A 21464-nucleotide genomic window follows, 5' to 3' on the forward strand; every position below is an offset into this window, starting at 1 on the left:
GCTAGCTTCAATTGACGACACGGAATGACTGTGTGTTTGTGACAGATCACCGTCATGAGAGAGAGAAGAAATTTTTCCAGTACAACACTTACACAACACTAAATAACTTGCCTTAAATTTTTTAACCAGCAGACAACAATTATTCACTAACAATGTTGTCTCTGAGCTTATATGAAATACCACAACTAAAGACTGAAACTCATTGAGTGCTTCAACTAAAATTTATTACGGAGTACGGACATTGACAAACTTCAAATTTGGGATGGCCAGATGGATACCTTGTTAAGTAATATTTTCGAATATTGAATGTATTCTAGGTGTAACTAGGTTCAATACGATAGAAAAATATGCAGAAATTAAAGTAAATTTGTATTAATTATTTAAGTAACGCGGAATGGTTAAGATAAACATTGTCATCATTTTTTACAGTGTCATAAGCATAATAGTCGATAGTCACCACATGCTGTAAGCTATGACAATATTTTCATAAAAAAAAAATATTTTAAATTATTCCTAAATTAAGAATTTACTATATTCAGTATATATATATAAATATTTCGAATGTAATCAAGCATTTAAATACTTTTTTCCTGCTTTAAATATATTTTACTAAAAATGGTATAGTAGAATTAATTATCAACTGTTCGCAACAGTGTATTATGCTAAACTTATAGTGTACCCCGAAAGGTAGGAAGAAAAATATATGTCCGAATGTCCAAATAACTCTTCATTTGAAACTAAGTAAAAGAGATAAATAATTCTCTAACAAGAAAAAGTCTCTCTGTGAGGTGCAGTCTATATATAATGGAGTGTGTTGTTCCACCTATATCCTAAAACAGTGCATTTCAAATGGGGTTCCACTAAACCTTAGTAACTCTAGTATTCCGCAATACACTTATTGATATTCCGTAAGTTTTAGTCGTTCTACCCTACATGGTTTGTTGAGAATTTCCATTTGTGTGGATTTTGTCGTTTTTTCAATACTTATTTGTATGAAACAGTATTTTTTGCTTCAATAACTATTAAGTCGCCTGAGTAGTGTGGATATTTGAGCAAAGATTTCATTGAGCAACATGGGGCCACGATTTGTGATAGAAATGCAATAGCAGGAGTGTTATTAAATTTCATTTTTTATAGTAACCTTTCATTGTTCTTGTTGTAGTGGAAATATTTGGTTTCTCATACACTTATGAGTATTTTCGAATATTTCTCAATGTGAGTTCTGTAATGAGCCTAATAGCATATCAGAGGTTTCACAAGGATGAAAGGCTGAAAAGCACTGTCCTAGACATTATTCCTGATCGAAGTTAAGATAATCAAGAAGGTTTTTGTGCTTCCTTATGTTCGATTAAATAACACCAGTAACAGATTTGGTAACAGAATCATAAAGTACAGACAATGAATACTACAAAAAATGTAAAAATAGACAATGTAACACTGAACTTTATTCATGCCAAGTAAAATCCTTGACTCTTTATCGCTACTCTTAGTTTGGTTTCTAAAGCCTCCTTGCTCGAGTATCTCGGTAAATCAAGGACATTGAAGCAAGTGTGAGCTACTGGAAGATAGTCATCACCAAATGGCATTGGCTGTATTATAATCTCAAGGCCATTGATTGGAATTTTATTGTAACCAGTCAGAAACCGAACAAAATCTTTCTTTTCATCATTTGTGAGGGAATGAAAAACTTGCCAAAACCAGATTATAACTTGATGATTGTGATAGTATTCACCCTTGTATTGGGTCTTCTTCTGTAATTCTTCCCAATTGTAATTCTGATTTCCAACAACCATTTCCATCAGTTCTTCTGGTCTGAAGAGGTTCATTACTTCACCGCCACATACTTTATGAAAACCTTTGCTGAACCATTCAAAAGGAGATCTGATCGAATCATTAAAAATATAATTCATGTATGCACTAACATAATGTGATCTGTTTTCAGCAGTCACTGCAACTGAAGAACCATTTTCTATCAAATCGACATGAGTAACCTCCCCAAATAACTCTCGAGGAACAGTGAAATCAAGACCAAATGTTTCTTCCACAGTGTCTCCATCTTCTTCCATGAAATTCAATAACTGTTGCATGCCACTACCAACCATTGGCTCAAGTTCACTGAGATCTGCTAGTGTAGGTTGAAAGCCAAGCAATTTCTTGTATAATGCTAAAGGAAAATTCAAGTCTATGATTGTGCTATTATATATCGCTAACCCACATATTGTACCGATTAGCAAATACGTTTCATCTGTTTCAATTTCATAGTCTGTAAACCATATTAGGTTTGAATCTTTATAATGACGAAACATTCCATATTTAGGATTTAATACTTCTTGTAAAATGAGCATAAAGAATTCTTTTCTCACTCCTCCCGCATCTTGGCCCTCTTCACCTTCAAACTTCACAGTAAAGGGCCTTTTTAAATTTCCTATGGAACGAATGTTGTGAATTGCATCTTCGACAAGCCTCTGTCTTCTTACATGAATTTCTATAACAGGTGGTTCAAGATAACCTGAATCAAGCCCTAAAAATGCAGCCATATTCTGACCCCTAGCATGTAGGTATGCTTCATGCATTTGAAAACGTGCATCAAGTTGCAATAAAATGGTTTTGGCTTTTGAGTTAAAGACAAATGGATATCGACAAAAACTGAAGTCTGTACCACGATTTCGTGCCCATTGTTGATAGTCAGCTTCAAGAGGAATAAGATCATTCAATTCAGGTATATAAAATTTTTGAAAATTAACAATAGCAATATCACAAATATTGTTTACCTTATTCAACTTTGAAAGAAAGTTGAGCAACAAAAGCACCTTCGGTTTTACAATATCTGGAGGTAGTCCGATTCTGATAGTTGCAACAATACACTTTTGGCACATACTGATCGGGGTCATAAAATGTACAGGATCTAATGATCTGTACCATTGGTCAAGAATTTTTGATGGATTCTCCGCAAGAAGCAAAAGTTGTTGCACAAACGGAAACAGTAGACTATCATAACATTCAGGTTCATGTAAAAGTGGTAGTTCCGGCAATGAAAGATACAATCTAAGTGCTTCAATATCAGGTGGATTAGATGGCAATAGTGGCAGAAGTTTGGAGCTTATAAATGATTCAATTTTTTGTAGCACTCTTTTATTTTTACATTGCGTTATTTTTGCAAATAAAAGTCTTGCGCTCATCATATTAATACCGGGATATTTGGTACTAGTTTGATGATGATCAGATGAAAGAAATGACGCATTCAAGCAACCTTGAGAACTCATAACACACTCCAACTGATTTATGATATCGGCTGGTACTTGTGTATCATTACCCAATTGTGATACTCTTTCACAAAGTTCGCTATTTAATGTCCATATTCTCCGATGCTTCAATACTTCTCGGAAATCAAGTGCTGATTCATTTTGTTTAGAACACATTAATACAAAACTTTGATTACCATTGGCAGCAATTTCCTTAATGTTATAAAGTGATACTCCAGGATATTGATGTGCATTATTCTGTGAGGTATTCCGATCACACCAAGGTCCTTTCACAATGGTTGGCACTTTGACACATTCTAGTTTATCACCAATACCAAGCTGTCCCTTGATTCCACTGCCACAGGCAAACACGTTTCCAGAATCAGGAACGAATGCAATAGTGTGTAGTTGACCACATGCCACTTGTGTAACAACACTCCCCATTAGTTCGAATACTTTTCTAGGATTGACTTCAAATTCAGATATGGTTCCATGGCCAAGTTGTCCTTTGGAAGATGAACCAAATGTAAAAACACCGCCATCTTTTGTCAAAACGGCACTATGGAAATCACCAGCTGCCACAAACATAACTTCTTGTGATCTGAGCATTCGAAGAAGACATGGGCTTGTTCGATTAGCCCGATCACCCAATCCCAATTGTCCGCAGTCATTTCTGCCCCAGCAAAAAACACGACCAGATACTGTTACACAAAATGAATGCCATCCACTAGCAGCCACCTGTCCAATTGGTAGGCCACGTAGTGAAACTATTTCATAGGGCTGTGAGGATGGAGAATAACTCCCAATTCCTAGTTGACCATATTCATTGTCGCCCATAGAATAAATTGTTCCATCGTGAAGCAACATTAATGAATGAAATTTGCCACATGAAATCTGGACCACTCTCCTAGATTGCAAAAATTTGATACTCTTAGGCACCTTCACAAGTAAATTGTTTGATGATGAATCTTCCAGTCCAAGCTGCCCATGTTGATTTTCTCCCCAGCCATATACTTGCCCTCTGTCACTAACAGCAAACACATGATCACCACCAGAAAATATATCAACAATGTTGAATGTTTCTAAAGCTGTGACTTTGGTACTGGAATCTGAATTTCCAAATGTGTGAACAGAACCATCATTAAGAAGAATGCAACACTGACAGTTAGAAACTGCCAAAAATTTAATATTCTCCCAGTTTGAAGCAGGCACACGTTCAGGTCTTGTAAGTTCATGGCCTAATTCATAGAATTTACCGACAGCATTCTCACCCCAGGCAAACATGGTAGAATCCTGGAGCGAGCATTAGCAAACTACACTGAAATAGTAAATGAATATAATCAATAACAGGTAAACATTATTAAGTGCATCTGATTACAAAACAAATGAATAAAATTAAGAACATTGTACACAGAGACATACAGTAATTTGAAATTGTTGCTAAACTCAATGATAAAATTTGAACTTGAAGCATAGGAATAGAATAGATAGGAATAAAAAAGTAACCTGCATAAACACCGATTGTCTGCCAATTGCTATTATTTGCCTCTTCAAGAAAACTTGCTCAAAGCAAAGGTAAAAGCACACAAATAAGTGGGTTATGAATGAAATACTGAAAGATACTATTTTTAAAAAGTTGGAAATGCTGAATGGATAAATTAATCCATTATCTGAATGAATACTTGCTAGAATAAGTGTCTATCACAACCATTAATAGCATCCAGATAGTACGTTGCCACTTTTCACAACAAAAACTTCAACAACATTTACAGATGCATTTTTAATACAGTGTATAATTGTTAGAAATGATATAAAGATTCATAGAATTATTTTTAAAAGAAGAACAAATTAACAAACAAGACTCAAAGTAGTTTGAAAATTTTTCCATAATAGTGGAGAATATGAAATCGAATTACAGTAATATGTTTTACAATAATACAAGATCGGCCATCAATAAAATGCATTATTATTATTATAATTCACATTAATATATAGAAGAAATAACAAAATTAAAAAAACATGGAAAGGATAGAAAACAAACTGTGAAATGCTTTTAAGTTTCATTTCAAATAGACAAACCTTTTGACAAATAGAAAATGAACTGATCGTAAAAGGAATGAAGCTATTCAATGTCCATATTACAAGTATATATCATTATCCAAACAGCAACAATTCATTTGATATTTGCTTTGTACATTCAAATCAAATATCAACAAAAGATCACTTCACTTTCACTATTCAATGTCCTATATTAATTTGAAAATCAGGAACTCATGGTATTCCTTTTAAGCCAGAATAAACTTACTGTAGTAAAATGCGACAAAGCAGTGAATTGAATTTCAACATTGAATATTCAAATTGAAAACATTTCGTATATTTATGCGTAAAATGTTATATTATTATATATTATAATAAAATTTCATAAATAATAATCAGTAAAGACTTCAGCAAGTAAACAAACAACATATTAAGCATTTCAAAATATTTTTCAGACTGCTTATGGAGTTGAGTGAATCATTACTCAAACCCACACAATCAGTATTCATCCCACTTCTACTCTTAATTAGATTTATATGAGCAATGAATTAGTCAATCCTCTTACAACATATAAAACAAATATTGTCAGCTGCATTTGTAAGCTTTCAAAAGCAGATGCTACTTAATGCGATTACGAATGAAATGTCAAAAACACAGCAACTGAATAAATTAAAATAAATCGCTGGAAGAGACTCAAAGTACCTTATGCCACATTTTGAGATTTGTAATCATGATTTTTGTAATTGTTTGGTAATACCAGCCACACCTAAAAATGGACACAGTAGGTTCTTTCTGAAATCAAGACTAAAACAAGGACATCAGCTACTTTAGTTTTACTGTGGCGATATGTATACAATAACATATTTACAAAATATACATTCACAGTAAATTTGACAGTTGAGCTTTATTCGGAAATTCAGATTAAACGTTGATAAACACCATCAATAGAAAAAAGTGACTGGGCAGTGGGTTTTCAAAGTTATCCCCCTTGTTGCATATGAAATAAATTATGTTTGCATAAGGGGAACACTATTTTTCCCCATAGTTCATTCATATTTTGCCTACAGTGGAATCATGAACTGAAAAACTTGCTGGATATCACCAACAATATTAAACACATAAAATAAAAAAGTTGTTGAATACAGATTGAAAAAAGTAAATATACATCGAAACATTTCAATTATCAAAATTACGATCAGATATTTCAGAAATTCAAGGTGGATAACATGCATGGATTGGAAACATAATTATATTCACCAACAATGCAATAATATCAAAAGACACTTTTCCCAATTTATATATACCATTCAAACGTAAGTCTTAAATTCTAAGCTGAAACAAAATAAATATAATATACTAAAGGGTGGTGGCCTGGTCACATTAACCATAACCTCAATATATAATACAATTGGGAAGGTAGGCTATGCCAAATACCCTTCTCAATAATCAGAACTTTATATTCATACATGGATTTCATTAAATACACATATATAGACATAGTCATTGGCCAATGGCCATACTATTTTTTTTTACAAAATACCAAATTTTTTGCAATTTATCGCTACTCGGAGTCGTTCTTCTAAAACCTCTTTGCTGGAATATGAAGTCAAAAGAAGATTCAGAAAACATGTTTGAAAACTGCTGGTAGGATATCATCATTTGAATTTCCTTCGCCATCAAATACTTCATATATTTTCAGTGTATCATGCAAACCCAGAAGTGGGACTCTATCAGTTCCAGTAAGAAAGATTAGAAGCTTTACTTTATCTTCTTCTGTCATATGGTGAACTATTTCCCAGAACCATTCACACACTTGTTTGAAAGTGTCGGAAACTGCGTTAACAACAGCATGCTTCTGAAGTTTTTTCCAATCTAAATTCGGTTTATATGCTAATACCTCCATTAGTTCTTCTGGCCGAAAAAGTTCCATAATTGGACTGGTACATACCCTTTCAAATCCTTTTTTGAAGCTATCAAATTGTTTTTTGACAGATTTATTAAGTACGTAGTCAACTTGTAGCTTGACATATTCATTTCTGTTTGACTTGGTAACAGCCAAATGTTGACCACCTTTTTTCAAAGGTTCGCCACTGGTCGAAACAAAATAAAAATCGTATTTAGCTTGCACGGTCTCTTCACCATTTTCTTCAAAATCAATCAACTCCTGCAAACATCTGCCAAATGATGGAAATATTTGCCTGAAATCATCAAGATTGGTTTCAATTCCTTGTAGTTTTTTATACAACGCAAGAGGGAAGTTCATACTTATTATTGCATCATTATATAGAGCGAACCCACACAGCATGCCGATGAAATAATACTTTCTTGTTGCATCATTGTTGTCAGAGAACCAAAGCACATGCGTAACCTCATCTTCAGTAAATAGTTCACAGCTGTGTTGGGATATTTCTTGAAACACAAGCCTGAAAAATTCCTTTGGCAACCCTTTATACACTAGTCCTTCTTCCCCCTTAAAAACGATGGATAGTGGCCAGGCTGGTTGTGATATAGTATCCATTTGTTCAATAGCATCTTCAAAAACATTTTCCGTGTTCACTGTCAACTGATTAAAGAGTGGCTCAAAGTAAAAAAGTGGCTGTGCATAAGATAGTTCGGAATATAGCAACCCTCTTTTTGCTTCACCACTGAACATAAATGGACATGAAAATATTAATGGATTTTTTTTTAGTTTCTTCTGGCTCATTTGGTCATTCAAAATATCCTGACTGAATTTGACAGGAAGGTAAAACTCATCATACGGAATGATGTGCTGCTCACTATTTAATTGATGTAATTTCTTTACTAAATTCAGTTCATTTTGAGCAGCATCGCACAGGACCTCGAATTTTTTTATCAATCCGTCTGCATCAATATGTCTGTAGCACAACTTAACGAGTGTTGAAAACGCTGATGAAGATGTCTTATACCAACTAGAAAGTTCCCTCCAACATTTTGCTTTCATCGTAACCAGTTTTCTAATGAAGAGGAAGAGGCATTTAGCTCTGCTGACAACACATTTAATAGGTGCAATCAAAAACGGCATCAGAAAGAAAAATTTAAGTGACTCTGTATCTGGATCTTCTTTAGAACGACGAGATAAAACATTGTCACAAAAAACTTTAGCAATGAGTTTTTCAATCGCTTCATTTTTGCTTTTAAAGATTAGAGACAAAAGCGTTTTAACTTTATCAAAATCAAGACTGCGACTGACAAATTCATTCATCAAAACCTCCAAGTGAAACGAACCTGTGAAACATTTTTGTGATGATATAATTGAAATGAGTTTTTCCTCGACATCAGCTGGTATTTTACTATTTCTTGGCAGTTTTGATATAATTGTGCAAAAATTTTCATCCAAGGTCAAAATATGTTGATCTGAATCAAGTATCCTGAAGTCTTGTTGCTGTAAAATGTCAGCGTCAAATGATTTCAAAACAACTGTCTGACTACCACAAGCAAATACTTGTTTTACTTTCTTGTTGCCATTCTCATCACTACTTTGTGGTATATTAACCATTATGGGATCTGAAATTTTGTCTTTTTTGATTCCAATACCGAGTTGTCCATCTGAACAACTTCCAAACGCAAATATCTGTTTACAATCAGGGCTGAAAGCAATGGTGTGATTTTGCCCACAAGCGATTTGTGTTACAACACTTTCACTGAATTCCTCGACTTGCTTTGGTTTTGATTCATTGTTACATGGAACACCATGTCCCAACTGGCCGAATGTTCCAAGACCGAAAGAAAACATTTGTCCTTCCCTTGTTAATAAAGCACTGTGATAGTCACCAGCTGAAACATAAGCAATGGGAAGTTTTGTTGACATTTTTATAATCAATGGAGAAGAATGATCCATGAAATCCCCAACACCTAACTGACCAAAATTATTTCTCCCCCATGAATACAAGATTCCTGTTAGTGATAAACAAAATGAATGCCAACCGCCTGCTGCAATCCTCAAGATTGGAACATTCTCCAAAGTGGTGATACGTTCTGGTCCTTTGACAGGACATTTGTTTTTAAGTCCAAGCTGTCCATATTCATTATCTCCCATTGAAAACAAATCCCCATTTTTCAAGAGTATTAAAGTATGTGTATTTCCACAAGCAACCTGCACCACTTTCTTCTTGTCAGTGAATGGAACACTCATTGGTAGAGACACAAAATCATCCGCATCTGTTAGACCTAGCTGTTCGTGATCATTACAACCCCATGCATAAGCCTTTCCATTTTCATCAATCACAAACACTTGGCCATGTACTCCAGCATAGATATTCATGATTTTAATATCTTTTAGAACATTCCGTAATTCGCAATCTGCAAGCATATCTTTTTCAGCTAAGTAAGCCCTAATTGTTCCATTTTGGTAGAGAATGTAAGCATTGTCACCTGTGAGAGCAACATTCTTGATACCATCACCTGCTATTGGAAGTTTTGCCAATGACATTACATCTTGTTCCAGACCGAGAGAATCCACCAACGCACCCTTTCCACATGCCAGCATCTTGTCTGTCATTTACTTTTGTTGCATTTATATCTGAAAGATAAAATATAACATTTTCATTTTACTTGATACAGATAGAAACATAAATTCAAAACATTGCTTCTTCCATAACAGAAAGATAGCAAAAAGAAAAGAATAATGAACAGCAATACAAATAGCCTGGTGTTGAGCCTATTTCTAAATAGCGCTTCTTCCAATAACCAGAGATCATTCAATATAACAAAAAACAATTAAAATACTTGCAAATAGGAGCTATTGAGGCACAATAATACCCATGACCCAAATATATGACACCAGTCAAATTTTTATACTAGCATTATTTCAGACAGGGTTGGGTTGGTTGTATAGTGGGGTAGCCTTCTGAAGCAGAACTGAATTACTAACTGAGTGAATATTTATACAAGTGCATGTCATAAACACAAATAACTATTACAACGGCATAAGCAGTGGTGGGATTCAGCCGGTTTGCACCGGTTCTGTAGAACCGTGTCGTGGAATTTTATGAGATGAGCGAAGTGGTTAGAATTACTGGTTGCTGTCAATGCTCTGTTTAAAATAGAACCTGCTGAAAAATATGACTTTTGTGATGGAACCGGGTGTCAAAAAATTTGAATCCCACCACTGGGCATAAGCAGTATAAAAACTATTTTATTGAAGTGGAGCGTAGAAAATATATAGAGACAAAATATTATTGAAACAAAGCAACAAACAAACTGTTTATCCTTAATTAAGCCATAAATATATTATTTTTTTGTCACAGAAGCAAAATAAAAATATTAGGAATGGTTAGGATCCACTTCAATTGAATTTTGATGACAATTGGTACCCCTTTATTTTAATTAACAATAAAGAAACTAAGCGGGCTGGGATGGATGATATACGACCACAAAAGTCAAAAGGTATAAATAAAATTAAAAAAATGCAAATTTTTAAACATTGAATACAAAGCACAATTGAATTTTTAACAATAGTAATCAAAAAATATGATTATCAATATGATTTCGGAGCAGTAGATAGTGTTAAACTTTTGAACATATTCGAGTTGAAGACAAAATTTTTTTTCAACTCTTCGATTCTGAATTTTACTTGCTTCACACAGCACAGCTTTTTCATGTATGAAAACTGAAGCACTGCTTATGTAGTTATTATTCATAAAACCAATCTTATATTTATTGATCAAGATACTAAAGTTATAGATAAAATAAAAATACTTCATAATCAGAAAACCCAAAATAATCAAAGTGTTGAAATAAAACAATGAATACATTAAAAAACATGATATATGTGCAGGTTGAATAATGAATTTTGACATTAGACAAAATATGAGACAATTCTTTTCCTGTCAAAACCAAAAGCGCCATGGGAGTTTATTCAACAAAACTCAATTTATTATAACTATGTAGATTTTTATCAACGCAACTGCTGTTTTTTTTTATAGTAATTTGATTATTTGAATAGCCAATAACATGAAAGAAACATACCGGCAAGCATATTTGCAGTTTGTAATAAACACAACACATTCAATTTCCTTACAACATACAACACATACATAAATTATACTGGAATATCATTTTGCAGCGCAAATAACAAACAAAGGAAATTACACATCACACAAATGGGTGAGTACAAGACATTCATAAATAATGATAATGTGGTAGACCTATTACATATATATGCTAGTTATTTCTGAAACTATCTTTTACACCGTACTGCAAGTTTCAACTTTAGTTACAATAACTATTCTCACACATTCTTCATGTTCAAATCAGATAAATATACATGAACATGAACAAATTATAATTATACTAATCCATAAATAGGAAATAAATATCCATCTTGGAATTGGCATCAGTCACTTTAAATGAAATCCTTTGCATTGAATTGCCAATTTTAACCGATCTTCCAAAACTTCTTTACTTGAATAAACTGGTAATTGAAGAATATTATAACAGGTCATGGCAATCGGCAATAACTTATCATTAGCTTCAATCTGCTGTATCTCAAATTTGAATCCAGATACAGGCACCTTGTTTGAAGCGGTCAAAAATATGAGAAATTGCTCTTTCTCTTCATCATTAAAACTTAGTAATACTTCCCAAAACCATTCGCACACTTCACTAAATTCATCTGGCAGTAAAGAAACATCCATGGACGCTTTCACTTCTTCCCAACTAAAATCTTGTTCACCAACTACCATTTCCATGAGTTCCTCAGGTCTGAAAATATCAAAAATCTTACCAGAGCAAGCTTTTGAAAAGCCTTTTTGGAAGGCACGGAATTGCCTTTCCACAGACTTGTTCAAGACATAATCCATGTGAAGTTTCACATATTCTTCTCTATTTGCAGAAGTGACAGGTATTTCTTCACCTCCTTTCTTCAAAGGAATTCCATCAAATGATACAAAAGATGCCATAAATACTTCTTGAACTGTTTCACCATCCTCTTCTTCATACTCAAGTATTTGTTGTAAACTATTTCCAAATACTGGATCCAACTCTTTTAAATCTTCAAAGACTGGCTCGATTCCCAACAATTTTTTATACAATACAAGTGGAAAATTCACATTAACAACTGTACTGTTGAACAAAGCTAGACCACACAGCTTTCCGGCAAGGTTATATAGAGGCTCTTTGTGATCGTCATAGTTACCAGAAAACCACACAAAATTGGAGACTTCTTTTTCTGTAAACAATCCATAGCCAGTAATTAATTCAGGTATAATGTAAAAGAAATATTCTTTACTTAATGCCCCATCATCTATGCCATCTTCACCTTTAAATTGGACATGTAATGGACGTTGCAAATCATCAATATTTGCAAATTGCTTAACAGAATCTGACACAAGCGATGTCCTAGCCACTGAAATCTTGATTTTTGGTGGTTTGCTGCTACCCAACCGGAAACTTGTAGCTACTTCCATTACACTTTGCACTTGTGCAGCTTTTTTTCGAAAATCCGCATCCATAATTAGAAGCTTTGCTTTTACTTTTGCATCAACAATGAATGGGTACTCTATAAACAATAATGAAACAAATCCCAGTTTCCACTGTAAGAACAAATCCAAAAATAGCTTTTCATCAAGTATCAGAGAAAGATAGAAAACTTTATAACTGGAAATAGCATGTAGTTCATTCAGTTTGTATAATTGATTCAAAATATTCAAATAACCATTTATGCATTCCGCACTAATTGAAATTTTAGATTTTATAGACCAAGCATGTGAGATTATCCTAGTGCATGATTTAACAATGGTAACGAAAGCCAATTCAGAAGATCTGTACCATTTTTTAAGTAATTTCCATAGATTGCCACTCAAGCAAAGAATCTTGTTAACAAGGAGTGTAAGAAGTTTGTTTGCTAACTCAATATCTTCAATGGTATTGATAAACATGGGCAAAGTGATGTACAGTCTCAAAGCATCCAAATCAGGAGGCTCTTTCACTAGATGGTTAATCATTTCAGATAAACTTTCAATGGATGATTTTTTGATTTTGCAATCATTTATTCGAGTGAATGCTTGTTTTGCATGTTCCAGATTAATACCATGATAATCTATGCTGGTAACTTCATCTTTGTCAGGAAAAGAACCGTTCCAGCAACTAGATGATGCAATCATTGCATGAAAAAGGTCATCATCTTTTGCCTTTGTATTATTGGATTCGCAAAATATTTTATCAAATGTTGCAATAGTGCTTTGTTCATCCACAACTCTATAATCTGATGGCATAAGGCATCTAGAATCGAACATTACATATGTCTGGTTACCACCCGAGCATATCTTTACACCATTATTTCCATTTTTCAATGGAGATGGAAACCATGTTTTTTCAACAATTTCAGGAGTTAGAACTTTCTCAACCAATTTTCCAAGACCAAGCTGACCATATTCACAGTTTCCAAAAGTAAAAACCTGTCCACAACCAGGTACAAACGCAACAGTGTGATTATGACCGCATGCAATCTGAGTAACGACGCTGCCTTTGAATTCTTCAACTTGTTTTGGAACCGACGTATTATTAGAGTCACCGTGGCCTAATTGTCCACTGGAATTAAGTCCAAAAGTCAGCATTTCTCCCTTCCTTGTTAAAATTACACTGTGGTTATCACCTGCTGAAATATAAGCAACTGGATCTTCTGTAGATAGCTTCATCAATTTCGGGGCGGCATGGTGAACAAGATCACCAACTCCCAGTTGGCCATTATCGTTTTTCCCCCAAGAAAACACCCTGCCGGATATAGTGACACAAAATGAATGCCATCCACCAGCTGCAAGTACTATTACTGGCAAACCAAAGAATGAGTCTATTATCATTGGTTCGGTGACAGGACGCTTGTTTCGTAAACCAAGTTGTCCATGCTCATTATCACCCACAGAATATACTTGACCATATCTGAGCAGTATCAATGAATGTGATTGGCCGCATGCAACTTGAACAACCTTTTTTGCAGTAAAGATAGAAAACTGAGTTGGGATCTGGATCGGGTTGACATCTTTTAGCAAACCTAACTGACCTTGGCTATTAGAACCCCATGCATATATTATGCCTTGTTCATCGATCGCAAATGCATGATCACCGCCGGCAAAAACGTTCACTATTTTGACTCCTTTCAGAACTTCTCTTTTCACAACCTTTAAACTTTCTTCTGAATCTCGTATATATTCTTGAAGAGTTCCATCAGACAATAGAACGTATGAATTGAAATTGCCATTCACTATTTTTTTGATGTTTGGGTCTTCTAACGCAACTGATTCAGGCGAAAGTAACTGACACTTGGGATGGTAATAATCCAATATGGCACCTTTCCCAAACCCCAACATGATTTGGTAGAGAAAGCTATTGCCTAATCATAAGCAGATAACAACAATACGAAACAATAAAAGAAATAAGGCAGCGAATATTTTTATAAACAAACGGAATTTTAAAAAGTATGAGCTGGATTTTGTTTTCAAAGCTAGAAAAGTTCGAGGAGTTATTTTTAAAAGTCATTTAGAACTTTTCAACCAATAGTTTCGCCGCTATGAGTTATTTAGGTTGAGTTTGGAAATATTTCAGTACCCTCTGACCCTACACCATTCCGATAAAAGATAAGTTTTAAAATTCAAAGAAACTCTGTGGGATTTTAGGTTCTAAATAAGATTATATGAAAACTTGAGTTCCCAATATACTCCAGTACGGTACTCAAGAGGTTTATGAAATAGAGATTTCATAATAACATACATATTGAAGAAAGGCTAATCTAATCTAAGGTAAAACATTATTAGGAAATATTACAGTAGTATCATATGTTATCGCAATTCGCAGTATCGGATTAAAATTTAATACGATAGGTACGAAACCACACGAGATCCCTTTGAATGACCCTAATGACAAAATAAAATATAGTTTTTGGATAATCACCCTTTGTCTGTTTGTGTTGTTAAAAGTGAACAGATACAGAATAAACTAAAAACATCTGCATAGGAAGTCACATCACAAAAATTGAAGACTTGACCAAATCAAAATGTTTGTACCAGTAAACAGATAATTATAACAGTTATAATAATTCATCTGCAGAACTGTCTTCTAATAGACACTACCAAAAGAATAAGCACATAAAAGTCGGCGTACCTGGTTTTTATGTTGTATCCTGTTCCTCCTTTTAAAACGGATCATGCTTGATGGAACAAAGAGACAATAAAATAATGTTTTCGATTCTGGGTCTTTCCCTCATTCAGGACCGGGGATTATAATGTACGCTCCTCAGCAGCATTACGCAACCGCATTTGATTACCGAATAATCGCATGACTCGAGAGCATAGGTGACGAACACAAGGTCACTGACTCAATTTTATTACTTGAATTACTTGAACGTGAATTTGCAGACAGTTGATCCATAATTCTACTGAATATTCAGCAATTAGACACCTCTGTGAAGCTAGCAGCAAAACACGAAATTGTGACTGACAGAATCGCAGAAAATACCCACGCGTAAAATTAAATGTTCCTAATGATTTTTAAAAGAAAGTGTATATTTTGATTAGTTTCACAATAGCAATTAAAGCAAAACAATCATTAACTACACTCCTCGTATTGTTAATATATAGTAAACAAGCTAAAGCGACTGTTACAGTGCATAAATTTTTTTTATAATTCTTTGAGAGATGTTTAAAAATAACTGAATTTTCGTCGTGTAACATGGTCGTTTCATGAAAACCTCCAATAAAGGCAGCATTGCAACACCATTGGTGAAAAGTAGAAACCTCAAAGATTCGATTTCAATATGTCAGAACAGTCTCAGCACGTTTTGACTTGACCATATATAATACTAAACATAGCGTATATTCTTCAAATTTTAAAACAATGTATATACAACAAATTTGAAACTGATTTTGTATTTCAACTAAATTTACTGGATAGTTCATCAAAGAAGATATTTTTCTCTTTGTCACACAACAATAATGCACTTCATTAAACTTAGAATAAGTTGAGGAAAGTCTGAAATACCGACAAAAATTTACGCCCTCTTGTGGATTCTTTGATAAATTTCACAAAATTATTGTTTTTGAAAGGGCGATTTCTCAAAAACCGCCAATAAAGGCAGCACTACGAAACATTCGAAAAAAAACAGATACCCTATAGATTCGATTTTAATATGTCAGAACAGTAGCAGCACGTTTTAACTTGGCAATACATGATACCAAACATAGCATATAATTTTCAATTTTATTAACTATGTAGATGTGACATATTTAAAAACGGTTTGGTATTTCAACTAAATTTACTGGAAAATTCATCAAATACTTTCCTCTCTTGGGTATACAACAAAACTGTACGTTCAATAAACTTGGAATTAGTGTGCAAATCTTAAAATGCCAAAAAATGGTTTGACGCCCTCTAGTGGATTCTTTTCGACATTTTAAAAAATTATCGTTTTTGAAAGGGCGATTTCTCAAAAACCTCCAATAAAGGCAGCACTACGATACATTCGGAGAAAAGCAGATACCTTATAGATTTGATTCCATTATGTCAGAACAGTAGCAGCACGTTTTGACTTGGCCATATACAATACCAAACATAGCGTGTATTCAAACTTTTATAAACAATGCAGACGTAACATATTTAAAAACGGTTTGGTATTTCAACTAAATTTTCTAGATAATTTATCAAACATCTTTTTCTCTTGGACATACATATATACTGTACGTCCATTGAACTTGGAATGAGTTGCGGAAAGTATGAAATAACGGAAAATCATGTTTCGCCTTCTTGTTGATTATTTTCAAATTTTCGAAAAATTATAGTTTTTGAAATAGCGATTTCTCAAAAACCGCCAATAAAGGCAGCACTACGACACATTCGGAGAAAAGCAGATACCTTATAGATTCGATTTTATTATGTCAGAACAGTAGCAGCACGTTTTGACTTGGCCATATATAATACCAAACATAGCGTATAATTTTCAATTTTATCAACCATGTAGATGTAACCTATTTAAAAACGGTTAGGTATTTCAACTTAATTTACTGGATAATTCATCAAACATTTTTTTCTCTTGGTCATACATCGAAACTTTATGTTCATTAAACTTGGAATAAGACGGCGAATCCTAAAATAACAAAAAATGATTTGACGCCCTCTTGTGGATTTTTTTCGAAGTTTTTAAAAAAATATCGTTTTTGAAAGGGCGATTTCTCAAAAACCGCCAATAAAGGCAGCACTACGACACATCCGGAGTAAAGCAGATACCTTATAGATTTGATTTCATTATGTCAGAACTGTAGCAGCACGTTTTGATTTGGCCATATATAATACCAAACATAGCGTGTATTCAAACTTTTATAAACAATGCAGACGTAACATATTTAAAAACGGTTTGGTATTTCAAATAAATTTCCTAGATAATTTATCAAACATCTTCTTTTCTTGGACATACATATATACTGTACGTTCATTAAACTTGGAATAAGTTGCGGAAAGTAAAAATACCAAAAAGCATTTTACGTCCTTTTGTGGATTATTTTCAAAATTTCAAAAAATCATCGTTATTGAAATAGCGATTTTTCGAAACCGCCAATAAAGGCAGCATTACGACACATTTGGAGAAAAGCAGATACCTTATAGATTCGATTTTAATATGTCAGAACAGTAGCAGCACGTTTTGACTTGGCCATATATAATTCCAAACATAGCGTATATTTTCAATTTTATTAACTATGTAGATGTGACATATTTAAAAACGGTTTGGTATTTCAACTAAATTTACTGGAAAATTCATCAAATACTTTCCTCTCTTGGGTATACAACAAAACTGTACGTTCATTAAACTTGGAATTAATGTGCAAATCTTAAAATGCCAAAAAATGATTTGACGCCCTCTAGTGGATTCTTTTCGAAATTTCGAAAAATTATCGTTTTTGAAAGGGCGATTTCTCAAAAACCTCCAATAAAGGCAGCACTACGACACATTCGGAGAAAAGCAGATACCTTATAGATTTGATTCCAATATGTCAGAACAGTAGCAGCACGTTTTGGCTTGGCCATATATAAAACCAAACATAGCGTGTATTCAAAAAGTAATAAACAATGCAGACGTAACATATTCAAAAAACGTTTGGTATTTCAACTAAATTTACTAGATAAATTATCAAACATCTTCTTTTCTTGGACACACATATATACTCTACGTTCATTAAACTTGGAATAAGTTGCGGAAAGTATAAAATACCAAAAAGCATTTTACGTCCTCTTGTGGATTATTTTCAAAATTTCAAAAAATTATCGTAATTGAAATAGCGATTTCTCGAAAACCGCCAATAAAGGCAGCACTACGACACATTTCGAGAGAAGCAGATACCTTATAGATTCGATTTTAATAAGTCAGAACAGTAGCAGCACGTTTTGAGTTGGCCATATATAATACCAAACATAGCGTATAATTTTAAATTTTATCAACTATATATAGATGTAACATATTTAAAAACGGTTAGGTATTTCAACTTAATTTACTGGATAATTCATCAAACACTTTTCTCTCTTGGTCTTACATCGAAACTGTATGTTCATTAAACTTGGCATTATTGTGCAAATCCTAAAATGCCAAAAAATGATTTGACGCCCTCTTGTGGATTATTTTCGGAATTTCGAAAAATTATCGTTTTTGAAAGGTCGATTTCTCAAAAACTGCCAATAAAGGCATCACTACGACACATTCGGAGTAAAGCAGATACCTTATAGATTTGATTTCATTATGTCAGAACAGTAGCAGCAAGTTTTGACTTGGCCATATATAATACCAAACATAGCGTGTATTCAAACTTTTATAAACAATGCAGACGTAACATATTTAAAAACGGTTTGGTATTTCAACTAAATTTCCTAGATAATTTATCAAACATCTTTTTCTCTTGGACATACATATATACTGTACGTCCATTGAACTTGGAATGAGTTGCGGAAAGTATGAAATAACGGAAAATCATGTTTCGCCTTCTTGTTGATTATTTTCAAATTTTCGAAATATTATCGTTTTTGAAATAGCGATTTCTCAAAAACCGCCAATAAAGGCAGCACTACGACACATTCGGAGAAAAGCAGATACCTTATAGATTCGATTTTATTATGTCAGAACAGTAGCAGCACGTTTTGACTTGGCCATATATAATACCAAAGCTAGCGTATAGTTTTCAATTTTATCAACTATGTAGATGTAACATATTTAAAAACGGTTAGGTATTTCAACTTCATTTACTGGATAATTCATCAAACACTTTTCTCTCTTGGTCATACATCAAAACTGTATGTTCATTAAACTTCGAATAAGACGGCGAATCCTAAAATAACAAAAAATGATTTGACGCCCTCTTGTGGATTTTTTTCGAAGTTTTTTAAAAAATATCGTTTTTGAAAGAGCGATTTCTCAAAAACCGCCAATAAAGGCAGCACTACGACACATTCGGAGTAAAGCAGATACCTTATAGATTTGATTTCATTATGTCAGAACTGTAGCAGCACGTTTTGACTTGGCCATATATAATACCAAACATAGCGTGTATTCAAACTTTTATAAACAATGCAGACGTAACATATTTAAAAACGGTTTGGTATTTCAAATAAATTTCCTAGATAATTTATCAAACATCTTTTTCTCTTGGACATATATATATACTATACGTTCATTAAACTTGGAATAAGTTGCGGAAAGTATAAAATACCAAAAAGCATTTTACGTCCTCTTGTGGATTATTTTCAAAATTTCGAAAAATTATCGTAATTGATATAGCGATTTCTCGAAAACCGCCAATGAAGGCAGCACCACGACACATTTGGAGAGAAGCAGATACCTTATAGATTCGATTTTAATAAGTCAGAACAGTAGCAGCACGTTTTGAGTTGGCCATATATAATACCAAACATAGCGTATAATTTTTAATTTTATCAACTATGTAGATGTAACATATTTAAAAACGATTAGGTATTTCAACTAAATTCACTGGTAATTCATCAAACACTTTTTTCTCTTGGTCATACATCAATACTGTACGTTAATTAAACATGGAATAAGTTGTGAATTGTATAAAACCACATAAAATGTCTTACGCCCTATTATATTTTTTTTCAATTTCCTAAACATACCGTTTTTCGAGTGACGAATTCTTGAAAACCGCCAATAAAGGCAGCATTACGACACATTCTGAGAAAAGCATATACCTTATAGATTTAATTATATTATGTCAGAACAGTAGCAGCTCGTTTTGATTTGGCCATATATAATACCAAACATAGTGTGTATTCAAAATGTTACAAACAATGCAGACGTAACATATTTAAAAACGGTTTGGTATTTCAACTAAATTTACTCGATAAATAATCGAATATATTTTTCTCCTGGTCCTAAATTAATACTGTACTTTAATTGAACTTGGAATAAGTTGCGGAAAGTATAAAACAACAAAAAATTATTTTACGCATCCTTGTGGATTCTTTTCATAATTTAAAAAAATATCGTTTTTGAAAGGGCGATTTCTCGAAAACCGCCAATAAAGGCAGCACTACGACACATTCGGAAAAAAACAAATACATTTTGAATTCCATTTCACTGTACTGGAACAGTAGCTGCACGATTGACTCCGCCATACGTAATACCAAACATATCGTAATATTCCCTTCTTTTTTACATTTATTTTTACATTCGCTGATACACCTTGTCCTCTTAGATAGACATTCAAGCATGGTTGTGAACATTGCCTTCTTTCGCAATTTCGCAAGTTATTTGTAAGTTTCCCGCCGTGTTTCAAAAAAATAGATTTGGATGAAGTGTTTTAATTGTTATCATGTCTTCCGATGAGCTTAAGTTTGATTGCAATAAAAAAAGTGCGTTCTGGAAAGACAGTGATTGACTATGGATAGGCTAAAATGATCCATCATTACTTGTAACCGATTCGTGGTTTTATATTTTAATGAAAATAATGACTTAGAGCTCGTAAATTAATTTATAAGCGGCATATCTCCAAAACAATTCGAAAAAGGGCCTCCAAAATGTTGCAATAGCTAAGTAGAGAGATAATTTCAAGATCAAGAGTCGTGTGAATATCTATTTCATGCCCTCTCGTGGATAAGAAAAATTATAGTGGTAATTGGACTCCTTTAAACAGCCAATAAAGGCATCAATACCAAACACATTTGAAAAAAAGAATAACA

At 33.5% G+C, this 21464-nt stretch overlaps 3 protein-coding genes across 3 annotated transcripts in view; 1 reads left to right on the top strand and 2 right to left on the bottom strand.

Annotated features, from left to right (window-relative positions):
* Positions 1-21464, top strand: part of LOC120347323 (phosphoglucomutase-1-like) — a 147263-nt gene that overhangs the window by 72186 nt on the left and 53613 nt on the right. The gene's annotated exons all lie outside the window — the stretch shown is intronic.
* Positions 1036-4534, bottom strand: LOC120347309 (putative E3 ubiquitin-protein ligase HERC4). Its single transcript, XM_039417224.2, has one exon. It carries the CDS (start codon positions 4524-4526, stop codon positions 1449-1451), a length of 3078 nt encoding a protein of 1025 aa, XP_039273158.2. The 5' UTR covers positions 4527-4534; the 3' UTR covers positions 1036-1448.
* LOC120347311 (E3 ubiquitin-protein ligase HERC2-like) lies at positions 4561-15389 on the bottom strand. The gene is made up of 2 exons (XM_078118014.1): positions 11643-15389; positions 4561-9799 (listed from the first exon to the last, which is right to left on the bottom strand). The coding sequence occupies exons 1-2, from the start codon at positions 14603-14605 to the stop codon at positions 6898-6900; spliced, it is 5865 nt and encodes a 1954-aa protein (XP_077974140.1). The 5' UTR covers positions 14606-15389; the 3' UTR covers positions 4561-6897.

The sequence above is a fragment of the Styela clava genome, chromosome 11 (assembly GCF_964204865.1).
Source record: "Styela clava chromosome 11, kaStyClav1.hap1.2, whole genome shotgun sequence".
Classification (NCBI taxonomy): Eukaryota; Metazoa; Chordata; class Ascidiacea; order Stolidobranchia; family Styelidae; genus Styela; species Styela clava.

Bases quoted from the DNA above. Each gene is read 5' to 3' on its own strand.
- LOC120347309 (XM_039417224.2), bottom strand. From the start codon at position 4,526: ATGTTTGCCTGGGGTGAGAATGCTGTCGGTAAATTCTATGAATTAGGC.
- LOC120347311 (XM_078118014.1), bottom strand. From the start codon at position 14,605: ATGTTGGGGTTTGGGAAAGGTGCCATATTGGATTATTACCATCCCAAG. The intron at 9,800-11,642 runs GTGACTGATGCC...GCAACAAAAGTA, and splicing joins TGCAAAGGATTTCATTTAAA to AATGACAGACAAGATGCTGG.